The sequence below is a fragment of the Calypte anna genome, chromosome 4A (genome assembly GCF_003957555.1).
Source record: "Calypte anna isolate BGI_N300 chromosome 4A, bCalAnn1_v1.p, whole genome shotgun sequence".
NCBI classification, from domain to species: Eukaryota; Metazoa; Chordata; class Aves; order Apodiformes; family Trochilidae; genus Calypte; species Calypte anna.
The window spans coordinates 4,520,823-4,538,802 of record NC_044248.1 but is presented as its reverse complement, the minus strand read 5'-3'; the positions used below and the strand labels follow the sequence as shown (position 1 = coordinate 4,538,802).

Sequence of the window (17,980 nt, the reverse complement as noted above, 5' to 3'; positions counted from 1 at the left end):
AGAAATTCTAGCTTGTCCATCACTTTAGGTCAGTAAAAACCAGGCAGCTGTTTGGTGAGAACTGAGTAATAGGAGTGGACTGGCTGGCATCTGTGTTCCTGGTTCTCTGTGAGTTTATTGACATTTTTTGAGCCTTCAGAGCAGGAATTGTCTCTCATGAAGTGTACACACAGCACGTGGCTCTTTTGTGGCTCCTTAAAGTGTGGGGTGTTTTGGTTTTGGGGGGTTTTTGGTTTTTGTTGGTTTTTTTTTGTTCCTATGGCACTGCAAGAAGGGATGCTGCAGGTTGCATGGCAGGAGAATGATGTAAATGGTGATGGCACAGTAGGAGGATTGAACTGATGCTTTGGCCTGAATACTCTTGAAAAATGCAGGAAAAAAAATATAAGAGGAAGAGACAGCAGAAATTGCAGTGGAGTGAAAGAAAGAAACCTAAACACAGTGTGTCTGGAGGAAGGATTTGAGAAAGGAAAAGCTAATAGTGAACATCTGAGGAGGCAGAAAACATCCCTTATTTTCTTCAGTTTAAAAGGATCAGATAGTTTTTAACTTCTCTGACACATCAGAGAAAAGCTTGTGAATTTCAGAACTTGGGCAAGAATCAAACATCCATGGAAATTTGAGGAATCTCTAAACTGGAGGCCTTCAAGGTGATATTAGTCATCCTTCTCTGAGCTTATTACTATTTCATATATTCCCTTTTTTATGGATAATGAGATGAAACAGATCATTTTCCTTTTGGCAGTGGTGACTCATTATGAAAAAAAAACAAGCTTCAAATAAGACCTGAGGAGCCTCTATATCCCTGTCTGGTTTAAGGTGCAAGCCATCAAATTTCACTTAAAAAAAATTGTCTGACATGTACAGGACTCACTTTCCACTGAAGTGGATTTCATACTTCTCAATAAGGCACTAATGAATTCAAAATTACATCTGTTTATGGTTTAGCTTCAACTAACTTCATCCTCCAGCCATCAGATACTTTATTTCTTGCAACTTTTTCCTTGTTTAATCTTCTGCTGAGCAGAACAGGCTGGGGGGGGTTTGATATAGTTTTAATTGTTGGCTGAAGAGTTCATGAGATTGTATTTCAGGCAGTTTATATACTCACAACCCACATGGAGTTTGTGATAACCACAGGAGATTTATTCCAGTTCTTGATTTAATTTAGAACTTCCCAAACAGAAGAATATCAAATGGCTAAATACCATATAAACCAAATATACTTGCTTGTCCTTAAGCCTCCTGCTCTCTCCCAGGCCCCTGGATAAACAGAAACTGTTTCCAAGGCACTGAACAAGCCCCAAATCTTGTAAGTGTGCACAGACACAAATGGATACAGGCACATCCTGATTAATTTAGCCAGATTCAAAATTATTACTTGTGGGTATTGTTTGACATCACCTCCCTAGATATTTTTTTTATTATTTTCTGTTTGATTTTCATTGCTGGAAAAGAAATCTGAGGCCTTCTTCTGACTTTTCAGGAGCTTGCAGGTGAAAAATCTATTTTAAAGAGTGAATGATAGCTGGTAGAAATTGGCATGATGAGGAGATGCTGGAGTGAGAGCCTGAATTTTCATATCTTCTTAGAATCATAGAATCCTAGAATTGGCTGGGTTGGAAGGGACCTCAGAGATCATCAAGTCCAACCCTTGATCCACTCCCGCTGCAGTTCCCAGCCCATGGCACTCAGTGCCACATCCAGGCTCTTTTGAAATATCTCCAGACACGGAGAATCCACTACTTCCCTGGGCAGCCCATTCCAATCTCTGATCACCCTCTCCAGAAAGAAATTCTTTCTCATCTCCAACCTAAACCTCCCCTGGCACAACTTGAGACCCTGCCCTCTTGTCTTGTTGAAAGTCATCTGGCAAAAGAGACCAACATCCACCCAGTTAATAAACTTTTTGCTTACATTAAGACAGAAGGCATCTGAAATAGGTGAAATACAAATTGTCACTGGCTGGTGGCTAAATTTTGATTTTCTTTTATTTATAGACCAGCAAGAGTGTCTGGAAAAATAACCTCTTTGGATCTGTAGTCCAGATGGAGCTCAGCAGCACCCAGATGATTTAGGTGCTAAAGCCTTAGCCCAGATTGCTTACTAGAAAGATGCAAAGACCTACATGTGTGTTTTTTTTTTCTCCCCTTTCAGAAACAGATTTATTTAATTCTGCCTGTGAAATAATAATTCTGAGTCACTCTACTTGTTCCTGGAGCCTCTCCTGCACTTCTCTTTCTTCCTTACTTTTACACTTTAGATTTTTCTCATGCCTCAAGATTCATTTACCCAGCAAGTTTTTCTTCTGGTTTTCCTTCTGCTTTCCTTACTGTGTAATTATACCCCTTGACTTTTGTGATTATGCAGTACAAGAATTTCAATAACAAAGGTGTGCATGGATACCTATAGATAGATTCCCTCAGCAAAGCTATTTTCAGCTGATGTTTAAATGAACTGCAGTGCACCCGTATTAAGGGAAATGGCTGAAGTTCTCCTCAAAGATGAGAAAAAGAAGGTTAAACAGGAGAGAAAATGCTCTCAGAAGCAACCAACTTCAAGTATCACATACAAGGATCTATTAACATTTTAAGAGGAGATGGTGGATGTGAGATGGTTAGGACTGAAACTGCAGCTCAAGGCTGAAAATGTGTCTGGTTTTCACCTGGGAAATAAGTTTCATGGGTTAGATTTTAATTCTTTGTCTTTCTTCTTTGTCCTGCACCTTAAATTATGAATGAAACTGAAGGAGAACAAGGGGTAAAGGACACAAAAGCTCTCATCCATTTGTTTCAGCGAGTTATATAAATTTGAAGTAAGTTAAACTCTCTGAAAAATTCTGGTCTGTTAGGGTTGCTAAATCTGACTCAAAATTTCTTCATTTATTCATTTCTTTGCTGCCCTATAATAGCTGATTACCTGTTTGCAGTATGCCAAGCATTTCAACTTTGCTACAGGCTGAGTGAAGTCAATAAGAAACCATTCTTAAATAGCACATGATGATGTTCTCCTCAGCTACTTTTATATTTTTCCAGAATATAGTGTTCACAGCATGTAAGCTGTTAGCAGGAAGATTGTTCTCAGCTAGAAGGTTTTAAAAGTGGCAAATTGTTTGGTTTGGTTTTTTTTTAAATCAAAACCAGAAATCTGGTCATTTCAATGCCAGGTTTCTTTTTTATTATTATTTATTTGTTTCAATTTACTTTTTAGCTTTAAAAATTGAGCTCTTTCTCTCATTCATTTTGGGAACTTTATGCCAAATAGTAGAAATTAAGTTTTCTTTACCATGTTATTTAAAGGGAAGTGGAGGAAATAGCTGTGTGTTTGCACTGTGCAAGCTGGGAATATGTTTGTTAATCTCTTTGCTTAAGAAAATGTGGCTGAGCTGCACCTACTTATTCAAAGACCCCATTTCTGCAGCTCCATCTCATCCTCAAAGTCATTTCTGAGCACTTGCCATGCCTGGGATCTGGGCTGGGGGAATCCCCTGAGTCCTTCGACTTTGATTCTTTTTTCTTTTTGTGTAATAATTGCATGGGTGGCTCTGGCCTTGATAAAAAAAAAAGTCTATGAAGCCAGGATGAAGAAGTTGGGGTTGTTCAGCCTGGAGATGACTCCAAGGTGACCTCAGAGCAACCTCCCAAAATCTGAAGGGGCTACAAGAAAGCTGGAGGAGGGCTTTGGACATGGGGGTAGTGAGAGGAAAAGGGGAAATGGTTTGAAACTTGAAGAGGGGAGATTTAGGTCGGGCATTAGGAAGAAATTCTCTAATTTGAGGGTGTTCAGCCCAGGTTGCCCAAGGAAGTTGTGGCTGCCCCATCCCTGGCAGTGTCCAAGTCCAGGTTGGATGGGGCTTGGAGCAACCTGGGCTGGTGGGAGGTGTCCCTGGCCATGCAGGGGGTTGGGACTGGATGAGCCTTAAGGTCCCTTCCAACCCAAACCATTCTGTGAATCTATAAAATCCATCTGGCAGGACTTTTTCATAAATGCTGTGTTTTAAAGCAGCCTCCTGGGGAGATGTTGGAGTCACCATCCCTGGAAGTGTTCAGAAAGTGTGTGAAGGTAGCACTGAGCACATGGTTTAGTTCACTGGTGGGGTTGAGCTGGCAGCTGAACTTAGAGGTCTTTTCCAACCTTAATGATTCTGTGATTCTATGAAGGTTTGGGAACCTGAGCTGCAGACATGGAGCCTGCAGAGCTTTGCCTGAGTTGGATGTGGCAGGAGGTGTGGATGAGGCTGCTGCCTTCTCTGCTGCCAGAGCTGCTGCTGCTAGGAGCTGAGTGTAGGGGAGCAACCTGTCCTTATGTGGGAAAGCTGAGAAGTAACAGAATTTACATATTTTCCTTGAATTTAGCCTCTTTTCCTAAGAACTGGATTGCTTTTGCTTCTCCCCCCCCCCTTCCTTCCTTCTCTTTGAGCCTCTCCTCCAGCTGTTTGGATGTGGTATTTTTCATTTACCACTCTTCAGGTGGATACAATTACACAGTTTTCCAAGACTGAGGCAGCCCATTGAATGAAATAATGTCCCAAAGTATAGGAATATATTTACATTTTCAAATTTGACCATGCACGTTGTCATCTATCAGTCAGAATGCAGATGTCAGTAAAGGGTTTTGAGATCTCTCTTGCTGAGCCAGACACAGACACTTGCAGAACACCAAAGACTTGGATTGAAGTTCTTCCTCAGTTTTTTTGTCCCCATGCCAGCTCAAGAGAAGCAGCATTCTGGGTTTTTAGTTCTGGAGTGGCAGCTGCAGGGTCTGTGGAGGGAAGCAGCAAAGAGAGGCTCTGGGTTTGGAGGTTGCTGATGTCAAAGGAAGAGATGGAGGTCTCATGGCTGTAAAATAAATAAGAACAGGAGTTTCATGGAATAAAAACACAGATCCATTTTCCTATCAGTACCTCTCAATAACTCAGTATTTACCCTTTTTCCAGCACATTTTCCTACCTTCTGGATCCCCCAATGGGCATACCAGCTATGCTGTGCCTGTTCTCTCAGATCATTCCTCCAGCAGTTCAGAATACACCAGAAACTGATAAAAATGGAATGAAACCTCTAGGTTGAGATGTATCCCACCCATTAAGAGTTTCTATTGAGTTAGAATTCAGGATTTAACGTTTTTCATCCATTTTTCCCTGTTTTCTACCCTACATCCTTCATCACTGTGCAGTGCAGATTGGGGCTTTCAGGCTCCTAACAAATAATTGCATTTCCCCAGGATGTTTTTCTGTGCCTAATGCAGGGCTGGGTGAGAGGAGTTGAACTCTGAATGAGTTACCAAAGTTTTATGAGTGTTTGTCTTTCCCCTGTGTGTAAAATAATTACCAGTTTTAAGGAAATATTATGCCTGCAGACCAGCTGCTGGAAAACAAACAAAAAAAAAAAAAGGGCATTTTGTGATGTGTGATGGCCTTGCAGTTTTCCTGGCTAGGAATTAGGGCTCCTTTGTGTTAATTCTGCTGAACACAAGCAGTGCAATGTCTTGGTTTTGTCCCATGATCCCATTTGTAGGACTTGTAAAAAAATTTAATTCTTAGCTTACTCTCTGTGGAGCATCAGTTGAAGGTCCCTGGGGGCCACTTCTAAACAGAGCTGCAGAAATTAAGGAGAGCAAGTTCATTACCAAGAAATGTAAGTGCTTAATGTAAAATAATTGCAAATAAAATATGCACTCGTGAGAGTGGTCATTTTAATTAGAAAAGGTTTAAGGGGCAATGAGCCAAAGAAGACAATAGAAGCTTATTTAAGCCATGGACAGCAAAGAAATCAACAGGAATAAGGCAGGTAGGACCAAGTTGTGGCTTCACCACCAAGAATTATTGGTGGCAACTGATTGCCTGGATTATTCATACTGGGCATTAATAGTTCATTTTCATGATGGAGAAGGTATAGTTAAATATATATATGTATATATGTACATACACAATTTTTAAAAGGGAAAAAACATGATTCCAGGTGGGAGCTCTACCATCTGGATGAACAACAGTTTCAAATTCAGAAGATCCAGATGTAAAATTTGCATCCTTAACATGACAGGTTGATTTATGAGTTATTTTTCCCTGACTGCTAAATTCATTTGCTTCTGCCTCTGTATAAGTATGAAAGTCAGATCTGTTCACATGCTGGAATATTTCCTTCCCCCTGCCATCACCTGTGCTTTTGTCCTGTGATTGCCAGGTTGCTCAGGAGTTCATGATTTTAATATTTGACAAAAAAAAAAAAAAAGGCATTGATGATGTCAGGAGTCAGAGCTAATATCAGAGTATGCACTTCCCAGCTTGTCCTGTGACAGACAGGAGCTGGAGGGCTGAACTGGGTCATGAATTATCCATGGACATCATTGTGACTGGGTGGGCTGGCAGCCAGCCCTGGTATTCAAAAGCAGATGCAGAAAAGAGGTTTTCCTTTTATTTTTTTCTTTCTACTTTCACAAACAAACTCATATTCTTCTTCCATGTTGGAGCTGGTTGGAGTCCAGAGGGCCACCAAGATGCTCAGAGGTTTGGAACATCTCTCCTGTGAGGACTGAGAGAGGTTGAGAGAGATGGGGTTGTCCAGCCTGGAGATGAGAAGGATCCAGGGAGAATTTCTGGCATCCTTCCAGTACCTGAAGGGGCTACAGGAAAGCTGGGATGGGGCTTTTTACATGGGCATGGAGTGATAGGACAAGGAGGAATGGTTTGAAACTGGAATGATGGAGATTGAGATGGAATCTTAGGCAGAAATTCCTTAGTGTGAGGGTGGGGAGGCACTGGTACACATGGCCCTGGGATGCTGTGGATGCCTCATCCCTGCAAGTGTTAAGGCCAGGAGGAACTTGGTCTAGTGGGAGGTGTCCCATTGCATGGGGGGTTGGAATTAGAAGATCTTTAACATCCCTTCCAACCCAAACCATTCTGTGAATCTATGTGTGTTAAGTAAGTGGAAAAAAAATAAAAAATAGTCCCATGGATTGTGTGCAACCTGAGCTCCCAAAGCAGGGAGATTGAGCAGTGTAGGACTGGTATAAGTAAGGATGATGAGACTGTACCGGAAACCTGTGGAAAATCAGGGTTACATTGCTGTCAGGCTCTGTCTTGTTTTGGGTACATCCCTTCAATGTCACTTGTCAATACCCACGGGTAGGAACCCCTTCCTAGTTCTACAAATTGCAGCTGCATTATCATAATTATCCAATGTTTTTCATAACTGTTCTATTGCAACTTAACTGAAAGCTATTTAGGGATCTAATAAGCAAGAAATGCATTCCAGTGAAGCTCCTCATAGCTGGTTTACAAATAGACCTTTGTGTCTTTTTTTTTTTTTTAGTACTCAAAACATTCAAATAATATGTTTAATTAATTCCACACTAGTTTCTAGCATGAAACGAGTGCATTTTATGGATTTTTATCTCCCATAACCTTAGAAGCCATAAAAATACCTGCCATTTGGGTTATTTTTCCTTGTTTATTTTGCAGATCCCAAAGCTTGTCACTTCAGTGATGCAGATGCCCCTGGCTGTGGCAGCTTTCCCATGTGCTGGGTACAAGCACAGGGGATTGCTGAAGCATGGCCCATTTTTTTGTGCCTAGAAATTGCCATGCAATACGCAGAACAACTCAGAGAAAAACATCTGCCTCTTTCCCAAAAACCTCACCAGAGAACAGGGCTTGGGGAAGTCAGGCACATCACAGGAGCCCTCCTGCCACCTGCTCTCCAGGATCTCCAAGATCACCCAGATCTGCCTGGTTTTCCATTGGTGGGAATAGTGTTGGAGAAACTATCAAGTCATTTACAGAATCATAAAATGGTTTGGGTTGGAAGGGACCTTAAAGATCATCCAGTTCTGACCACACTGCATGGGCAGGGACACCTAACACTACAACTTTTAATGCAGAAGTTTTAAGAACTTCTTAAGTTATGAACTTCTAAGTGCTCTGACTGGTAAGAAATACCAGCACTTAATGCATACTTGCTTAAAAATTGCTCTATACCACCCATTTTGTTTTTTCCATCAAAACATTCCTTGTAGTGGAACAAAGCAATCAGACGCCTCTGATTACCGAGAAGTGGGTGTGAGCCGGTATCAAATCCACCTGTGCCCAATTAGGGCAGGCCCCCTATTGAGCATGTGCAAGACCAGGGGGCCAATAAAAGGTGAGGCTCACACCCACCAACTAGTGTACTTCTGAGCTAGTCAAGAGAGTGTGCTGGTAGCTCACTGAGCGGCAGACCAATCTTGCTAGTTCCACTTCGTGGGCAATAGACTTAGAGCACAGCTCACGAGTCTATATCACGACACCGAGAAGGCCTTGAGGCAAGGATCCCTGAAGAAAGATGTGTCTTGCTACACGTCTTGCTACAATTCCTGGTGTTGTGTTGCTTGTGAATTTTCTCCCTTTGTCCTGACCATCTCCTTTGTTTTTTCTCTTTGCAGAGTGGTTTACAGACCTACTGCTTCCTAGTGTTTGCTGCCATCTGCTTCACAGGAGCTACCTACCTGTTTTTTGTCCTGCCTGAAACAAAAAATAAGACATTTCATGAGATCAGCCAGGAGTTTGCCAAAAGGAATAAAGTATCTTTAGAAATGCAAGAAATGAACCACTACCCAGGGGAGAGGAAGTCGAGTGCAGAACAAGAATCAAACTTCACCTCTTCGGTGGACAACGGGGGAACCAAGAAAGGGATTGTGTAAAACCCAGGATGCCCTTCTGGGGGAAAACACTCTCTTTTCATTTGGTATGTTGAAAGCAGTGAACAACTTGTATTTTTTTTTTTTTTATGTGACAGCATGAACTGATTTGCCTTTGAGTATGTTTGTGAGTACGAGTGAATTTGTGAGCAGGTAGGGTGATGGGTGAGGAAATGAGAGGTGGGAGTAGCAGCAGCTGATGAAATAAGTAAGAGCTTATTTCATCTTACTGTGATGTGATGAAAATAGGTGCTGCAGGGAGTGGGGGATAAAGTTGTGGAGAAGTGAAGAGGTGGTGGGGAGTCAAGGTTCTGCTAAGAATTGTTGTCACTGAAGTGATGCCCACTGGCATTTCTCCACGTTCCCCAACTCATCAGGAGAGCTGAGGGCCTGAAAGAAGATCCATGATGCTCCTCTGACCTCCCATTTCTTTGCCAGCTGTTTTGACCTTCAATTGCTCCATCTGAACATCTCCCACCTTCTCACAACTGGGAGCTCCAGGTCCTGATGGGTTTCCTCGTCTCTCCTGCAAATCCTGATCAACTATTCATAGAGATGCCTCTGGGTTTGCTGGCACTGCATTTCTATGTATATATATATATTATTTTATTTTCTTTTTTTTCAGAATAGCTATAGAAGCTTTAATATGAAAGTAAAACTAAACCTTATGGTGAAGTGAGAAAACTCTGATGGTATATGTAGTGTATAGCACTAAAAAAAAAATATCAAACACCAAGTGTTGAAAGGGTCGAGGGTTTTTTGATTTATTGATGGTTTTGGTGGGGTTTTATGCTTTTCATTTCAAGTTCCTTTTAAAACAAGTCTTAGGAGCCAAAATTTCCCTGAGCCTTAATGTATGTATTTCCTTAACACTCAGCTCTCTCTAAAGGGATCCGGGTGCCTATTTCTTATTTAAACAGTAATTTTCATTTGGGCATTAGATTGTGGAGCTCCAGGCCTAGGTCACATTAATAACTTTCTAAGCTATTTAATGCTTTGCAAAACTCTCCTCAGAGTCAGCTTAAGCTGGTGATGGAAGGACTGTCAGGGGGATCCATTCCCTTCCACGTGGGATTTGGTTTTATGGGCATCATCTTGCCTGTTTGTAACTTTGATAATAAGTTGTTGTTTTTTTCTTAATCCTCTCTAGCTACCTGGATGCTGAGGGGATAATAAGGCACTTTTAATTTAATTTAATTAGAATTAGCTGTTTTAGATAACAAGTGAGTGAGTCTTAGAGTCTCTCAGTTAAAAGTAAGGCACAAGAGGCAAGTGCAGATATAGGTAGAGCCAGCTGCTCCCACAAGTTAAGATCTACTAATCCAGCAGTTTATACATTTGGAGCATTTTTTTGGAGGGGGGAAATATTTTATATATATATATATATTCATATGCATTGTTTTGTTCTGCACTGTAAATCAGAGATCCTAATGTTCAGCTGTTACTACTAAATTATGCATATGTTTTATACTGTGATTTATTTATATGTGTCATTTACTGCAAACATTGTGAGCTGACCTAAGAGGGCAATTTTACTGCTCAGTAATAGAAGAAAAAAATGATCTGAGCCTTTATGCCAGAATGACTGTGCTTTTACTGGGCCAGGGGTAAGCAGCCAGTAAGAAAGTGAAAGGAGAGATAAGCAAGAGAATTAAGAGTGAAGAATCAGTCTCATGATACTGGTGCTACTGTTAGGCAGCAGAGTGAATCAGGTTTATATCAGATAATAATTGTAGGTAGAAGCTAATAGACTATTATGGGAAAAACTGAAGATAAAAACATTTACCACTTGTAAAATGTCATCTTCCAGTGTCCTCAGTCACCCATTCCATGTCTTACATTAGTCTTGCTAAGGGAACAGCAATGTAAAAAAGGAGTTTGAAAGCCACCCACCCATAATTCCAGGAAGAAATCCTACCTGGAGAGTGAGACAGGGAAAACCTTCTCATTCGGGTTGAGGATTACCTTACTTTGCAGTTAGGGCTGCTAAAATGGTATGAACTGTGTTCAGTTCTGTGCCCTCACTACAAGAAGGAGATGGAGTTTAGAGAAGAGCATCCAAGCTGGTGAAGGCTCTGGAGAACAAGTCCTGTGAGGAGAGGTTGAGGGAATTGGGAATGTTTGGTTTGGAGAAGAGGAGGCTGAGACAGAATGGCAGAAACGGACCTGGGAGTCTGGATTGCCAGGAAGCTGAACAGGAGCCAGCAGTGTGCCCAGGTGGCCAAGAAGGCCAATGGCATCCTGGGCTGGATCAGGAACAGCGTGGCCAGCAGGTCCAGGGAAGGGATTCTGCCCCTGTGCTCAGCCCTGGTGAGGCCACAGCTTGAGTCCTGTGTCCAGTTCTGGGCCCCTCAGCTCAGGAAGGAGATTGAGATGCTGGAGCAGGTCCAGAGAAGAGCAAGGAGGCTGTGAAGGGATCCAGCAGAATTCCTGTGAGGAAGGGCTGAGGGAGCTGGGGGTGTTCAGGCTGGAGGAGGCTCAGGGGAGACCTCATCACTCTCTACAACTCCCTGAAAGGAGGTTGGAGCCAGGGGGGGGTTGGGCTCTTTTCCCAGGCAACTCTCAGCAAGACAAGAGGGCAGGGTCTCAAGTTGTGCCAGGGGAGGTTTAGGTTGGAGATGAGAAAGAATTTCTTTCTGGAGAGGGTGATCAGGCATTGGAATGGGCTGCCCAGGGAAGTAGTGGATTCTCCGTGTCTGGAGATATTTCCAAAGAGCCTGGATGTGGCACTGAGTGCCATGGGCTGGGAACTGCAGCGGGAGTGGATCAAGGGTTGGACTTGATGATCTCTGAGGTCCCTTCCAACCCAGCCAATTCTAGGATTCTATGACCTTAGTGCTCTCTACACCTGAAGGGAGGTTGTAGGGAAGTGGGTGCTGGGCTCTTCTCTCAAGTAAATAACAATAGGACCTGAGGAGATGGCCTGAAGCTGTGGCAAGGGAGGTTTAGACTGGATATGAGGAAGAATTTTTTTACTGAGAGAACCCCTTGAAGGGGCTTCCCAGGGAGATGGTGGAGTCCCCATCCCTGGAGGTGTTTAAAACCCGTGTAGATGAGGCACTTCAGGACATGCTCTGGTGCTTGTTGGGGGATTTTTCTTTCTTTTTTTTTTGTTTTTTTTTATTCTTGGGGGGTGTTGACAGTTGGCCGCAATGATCTTAGAGGTTTTTTCCAACCATGACAATTCTGTGATTCTGTGTGATGTGATTTGAGCCAAAGTGGCAAGATTGCAACCTGTTGTTATTATTATAATTATCAATTTAGCACTTAGTTCACTGATGTACATTACAGCCATTACTTGTTGATAACAGTGCCATTGGACAGCTTCAACAAAACACCATGTGGGCCTGACAGGGAATTTGTCTTCTTTTTTGTATTTGTCTTCTGCACCAAGATATGTGGAGCCCAGCTCTGAATGTATTGGTAAAAACCTCGCTCAGTTGAATTTTCTATCACAGCTCAGAAGCTTCTACAGCATTAACAACAAAAGGTTGTGATTTTTCTCTTCATCAACCCCTTCTTTTCATATCTTTGCCTTAGCTGAGCTAAGCACACTCCAGACAGGCACATTCTGCACAGCTACAGAGATGCTTTCTGAGGACACTTCTGCTCATCTCTGCATCTTAAGGAGAGTTAATCTGGTTCTTCAAGTTGCTCCATAATGTAGGTTTGTTGTTTTTGGGTTTTTTTTCCCATTGTTATATGCTGCTATAGCTTCTCCAGGAATGAGAGGACAGAAAGGAAAATATCAGCAATTTATCATCTTTTATTTTTTTTTCTTGTTGAATGTGTCAACTCCTGTACAGCCCCTGTGTCTGTCAGTCGGTGTCGTGTGGTGCCACCTTCCTGTCTGTCATTTTGGGATGGTGTTTGAGTCCCACAAGTGGGTTACATGTGTGTGATCAGCCATGGACATTGATGGCAAAAATAAACCTTGGGACTGAAGCTAAAATTATGTAGATTTTGTTGCTGTTGTTGTTGTTCTGCTTAAGTCTGAATCTTCACAGCTGGATAAGTTTCATCATACAATTCCCTGGTTTTTTGGATGTCCCAGTACAAGACTGCACAGTCCTACATCTGGATGACCCAAATCCTTGTGGACTCTACAGCTGGGTGGTTGGGTATTATAGGGGAGAAAATAGTCCCTGAAACTATAATTTCTTGAGCATTCTTTACATTCTCTTCTCAAATCAGATCTCACACTTCATTCTTTCACGTGTTTATGTTGGGCTTTAGAAATAATATATTCCATAAAATAAAAATGCAGATATATTAAATAAAAATACATATATATTAAATAAAAATACAGCTAGCAGTGAGAGGCAAATGATTTAAACTGTCTAGTAGTAGTAATAGCTGTGTGTAAGAAGTATTGAATCTGGTGAGGCTTTTTTTGCATCGTTTGCAATGGATGACTGAGTTGCTTAAGCTCTACTTGCTGATGAGAAATTCAGTCAGCTGCCTATTTCTGCTACAAAGACATGCAAAACTGATCTGAAATATGTATAAAAAATTGAATTTCATACTTCAGGTCCTGAAGCCAATTTTCCATCCACAAGGATCTGCATTCTAACGGGGGAGGATGTGAGTAGTTCAGCCATATGGGACAATTTTCATCTTCAGGGTAAAATAGAAAAGTAAAAATAAAAGGGAAAAAAAAAAAAGCCCAAACCATGCAAAAGCAACTCTTTGAAATTTGCTTTCTTCCCTTAAACTATTTCTGTGTCCTTTTCCATACAGAAATCACTATATTATCCATCTGAGCTCCCCTCAGCTTAGACAGTAGGAAGACCAAACCTGAGTGAAGCATTTTTGGCAAATACCTGTGGTCTTTTCCTTTCAGCTCCAAAAAACAGAGCTCAGATGCAATCTAAAAACCTGAACTATAACTGGCCCAAGCTAGGAAGCAGGTTTATTAATGAAAATATTCAAGCCCTTAAAAAGAATTCAGGTTGGAGTCCCTCTGTATGTTGTGTTTTTTTTTGGAAGCAAGCCCTGTGCAAAGGTGAATTTTATGACAACAGCTTGGTACTTGGACTTGCTAATCAAGTTATCACAGCTCAATAAGCAATCATGCAGAACCTGAGTCACTACAACCCTCTTCCTTGGAAGCTAAAGCTGCATTAACCTTGCTTTTCCCATGACCTAAGAGAAACCCAGCCAGGGGCTGGTTGAGCTCTTGCTTGAGATGCTCCCTCCAAAGCTGCACAGTCAAATCCTTTTAAACCCAGGGTTTTGATTTTTTAAAAAGCAGAGTAGGAAAGTTCCAGGAGACTTTTATCCAGTGCTTAGTGAAGTCAACAGAATCCTCCTCCAGTGGCTTCAGCCATACAAATGTACCCAAGAAAGGCACAGGAGGCATAAAGGAGTTCTAAGCTTAGGCAACATTTTTATCTTTAATAGCACCAAAAGTTTGCTTTCTCAGCCTGGAAAAGCAATCTAGTTATTCAGATGCTTCAAAAGCACTGATCTGATGCTTTTCCTGTGAGCTGGGAGGCCAGGAGGTTAAGAGGTTGGTGCTTTATTGAGATTTTCATGTGGGAGCACAGTTCATACACCAGTGAGAGTACCAAGCATGAGACTGCTGGAGCTGCTGGGTGTCATAATAAAATAAAATTAAAATAAAATAAAATTAAAATAAAATAGTTCCCAAATGGTAAACAGAAAAATAAAACTCTTCCAGAGCCCTGGAAGCAAATATGTTAGGTTCATGCTCTCATAAGGGTAGGATTTAAGTTGCCTGGTGCTATGTAAGCAGAGGCACTGCCATTTTTTCATTTTCTCTCATTTTTCTCAGCCAAAGAAATCAGCCAAGCTAAAGGCCATGCTCATCTTTGTACACTCACTCCATCTTTTTGCTTCTGCCTTATCCCACTGTCCTGGTTTGGGCCAGGATAAAGGTGATTTTCTGTCTTGTACTTTTACTTTTAGCTAAGTCTCTTGTAAGTAGTTGCACTTGCTGAAATGAACAGCAAGTTTCTCAGACAGTGTGTGCTTCTAGGACTGATAACACTTGATGTTTAGAGTTACTGCTAGAGCCTGGTGTGCAGAGCCAAGGACACTGCTCAGCTCTGAGGAAAACTTTTACCCTCCAGAAGGATAAAGAGGTCCCACCTGCAGCCTCCTTTGGGGAGGAACAGACAAGATAGATGCCAGAATTGACCAAACAGAGGATTCCATCCCATACACCTCATACTCAGGATAAATTTGAGGGATCACAAGGGCCAAGCCAGATTTCCTGCTTCCAGCTTCCAGCTGCCTGCCCTTCCTGCCTTTCCTGCTTCCCTTCCTTCCCCCGGCATCCTGGAAGGATTCCATCCCTTCCTCTGCCTGTGCTCCTGATCCATCCCAGCCCATATCTGTGTGTTCCTGCCTCCAGCTCCCAACTGCTGCCGACTCCAGGATTCCAGCCTGGACTTTCCCAGGGCTGCCCTGCAGCCTCGGTGGTGACGTGAGAGTTATTGGGGAAAGGGGGGGAGGAACGTGGTATCCATTTTCCTGTATATTTGTCTATATTTAGTAATTTTTCCTATTTATCATTACTGTTTCATTAAAGTTGTGTAGTTTAGTTTCCAACCCATCAGTCTCTCTCCCTTATTCTCTCTCCTTTCTTTATCAAGGAGGAGAGAGAGATTAACAGAGAGCCTCTACCACTCAGTTTAATTGCCAGGCCAGTGTTAAACTGTGACACCCACCCAATTATAGAAATATTTTTGCAGTCCAGATTTGAAAACAGGAAAGCAATAGTTACTTAGGAAAGAAAACAAATGTGCCAAAGACCCTAAAAATTCTAAAAGCAATTTTTTTTTCAAGGCTGACATTTGCAAAACGTTCACTGAAAAGTTTGTCAGGCCCTGGGACAGGATACCCAGGGTGGAGTCACCATCCCTGGAGGTATCTAAAAGATGTGCAGATGTGATGCTGAGGGATGTGGTTTGGTGGTGGGCTTGGCAGTGCTGGGTTAACTGTGACCTGAGGATCTTCAAGGTCTTTTCCAACCAAAAGGATTCCATGGTTCCATGATTCTAAGAGTTGCTGACTTAAAACCCAATTTAATGGGACCTTTTGGATTGAACTCTACAGATTATACCTATACAGAAGTACATAGACACTGGTTTATGTTATCCTGTGGGAAAAGCTGAGCAGCTTGAATTCCCATACTTAAAAGAAATTGGACCATTTGGATAATTTTTCAAGTTGGGAACCAGGCTCTGATGGAGCTCAGGTGCTAGTGTTAAAAAACTGCCCTAAAATTTGCATGGTGTTAGGTTTGGAGAAGTTGGCTAGCAAGGATGTCTCCTTTTGACCAGCCTCAGAGTCTAACTTTTGCACTTCTCTAAACTGCTAAGTGGAGACTACTGTGCTAACACCTCTATAAAATTTAGATTTTTTTTAATATCTACTTTAAAATCCACTTTAAATGTAAATATATGATTAATATTTATGTGTGTATGTGTGTAACATCTTAAAGTAAATAACATTTTGATATAGAGATAGTACTATAATATATAATTTACTTTCCTCAAAGGAAAAAGAATGAAGTTTTTCTACATTCTGTGGAACTATGTTTTGTTGGACAAAAATGAGTCAAACAGCTAAAATAAGAAATTATACCTTACTTTAACACAGCACTGCAATAAACCAAAGTTAGACAATTTATATTCTATTCCTGACTAGCTGAAGCCTTATTTTCCTCATTGATCCATTCTCTGAGCATCTGGGGAACTAAAAGTAAATAAGACATTTTCCTTTTTCCCTTTTTTTTCCTTTTTTTCCTTTCCTGTTCCTTGACACAAAGCTGGGAAAAATCCTTCTGAGATTCTTCTGGGCAGCTCCAGTTCTGGACATTGATGCTAAAATAATTAATATGCAGTAAGAGAACCAATTTCCTTTGGCTTCAAGAGGAATTTCTGAATAAAAGAGTTATCCTTGATGGTAACTTTGGGGTTCTCTTTTGAGGAATTAATGCTGGGGGGAAAAAAATGAACTGGAAGGTGGAAGAGACTCAGAGTTTGTGACCAAGCAGCTGCTGACAGATGAAATCCATGTCTGAGAAATCATCCAAGTGGCATAGACATCTCTGCTGATGGGTTAATTAGTATAAAACCAGGAATAAACCAATATAAAACCAGTAAACTGGGAATATAACCAGTATATGCCACCAAGAAGGCATCTCAGGTCCCACTGTGAGGTGGTGACAAGAGCTCTGCCAGCAGAGAACATAAAGGGACAAAGGACATCACAAGAAATCTGTAAGATTGCAAGTCTGATCCCCCTCTCTAAAAAGGATAATGGGAGGAGACAGGTGATAAATATTTGAAGTTATCCATTGGAAAATGGGAGTTAAATAAAAGGTAAAGAGGAAACATGGCTGGGAAAGTGGGGATGGCTTGATGCTATGGTACATGACACAGGACCAAGTAAAGGAACAAGTAAAACTGAATTTAAAAGCAACAGAAAAATTCCAAACTGCATAACTAATGCTGTGTAATTCACTGGCACAGATTAGAATGAATGAATGAATTAATTTTTATAGGATTAGATATTTAAATTTATAACTTTGGAATTGAAATCAGGCAACAGAAATGAAAAAGGGAAAGCTGCAGCTAACAGGAGGTTAAAAATCTCCCTATGGATCTGAGTAGCCATTAGATCATTCTTTCACCTTCTTTTTGGGTTATTTATGGAGACATAAATATCTCCATCTGGATCAGTGCTCAGAAATGCTGCTGTAATTCTTCCATGTTGCAATGAGCACTATGAGCTGATAGAAGTGAGGAAATCCCATCACTACCCAATAAATACATAAATCAGACTCTAAGTCTCACAATCATTTAAAAAAAAAAAAAAACAAAACAAAACAAATGAACAAAAAGCAACCAAAAAACCCCAGCCAAAACCAGATGAAAATTAGAACCTTATGCCTAATGTTAATGATCAAGGAATTCTGTGCTTTCTTTGCTCTTTTAAGAGCTTTTCTTCATTTTATTAACTCATTCTGCAAACATGGCATAAGTTTCAGCTCAGTGCCTTAGCTGTAAGTGTTAGAAATGGGTATGAGGAAGACAGGAAAAAAATGGGAGCAGTTCAGCTGCAGGAGGAGGAGAATCATCCTGTCTGGCAAGCCTGAGCATTTCCTATGAATTAGGACAGCTGGCTTCAATAATTTAAAATTTACAAAGCCTAATAAGTAGATTTCATAGATATTCTCAAACTATATTGCTAAATAGTGTGGGCTGTGCAGTCCAAACTAAGGACTTGGAGAAATGGAGTCCAAATGAAGCAGGAGATGCTGGCACGCTGGGTG

The 17,980-nt window shown here is 41.3% G+C and overlaps 1 protein-coding gene across 4 annotated transcripts in view; it reads left to right on the top strand.

Moving 5' to 3' along the window:
- SLC2A9 (solute carrier family 2 member 9) overlaps positions 1 to 10,794 on the top strand; it is an 89,754-nt gene extending 78,960 nt beyond the window's left edge. For 2 of the 4 annotated variants that reach the window (XM_008496129.2, XM_030449683.1), the window contains one exon: positions 8,419 to 10,793. In XM_008496129.2, coding sequence (XP_008494351.1) covers positions 8,419 to 8,676 — 258 coding nt within the window. In that variant the 3' untranslated portion in view covers positions 8,677 to 10,793. Of the gene's footprint in view, positions 1 to 8,418 lie in introns of all 4 variants that reach the window. The other 2 variants (XM_030449684.1, XM_030449685.1) reach the window with 2 other exon arrangements.
- Positions 10,795 to 17,980: the final 7,186 nt, after the last annotated feature.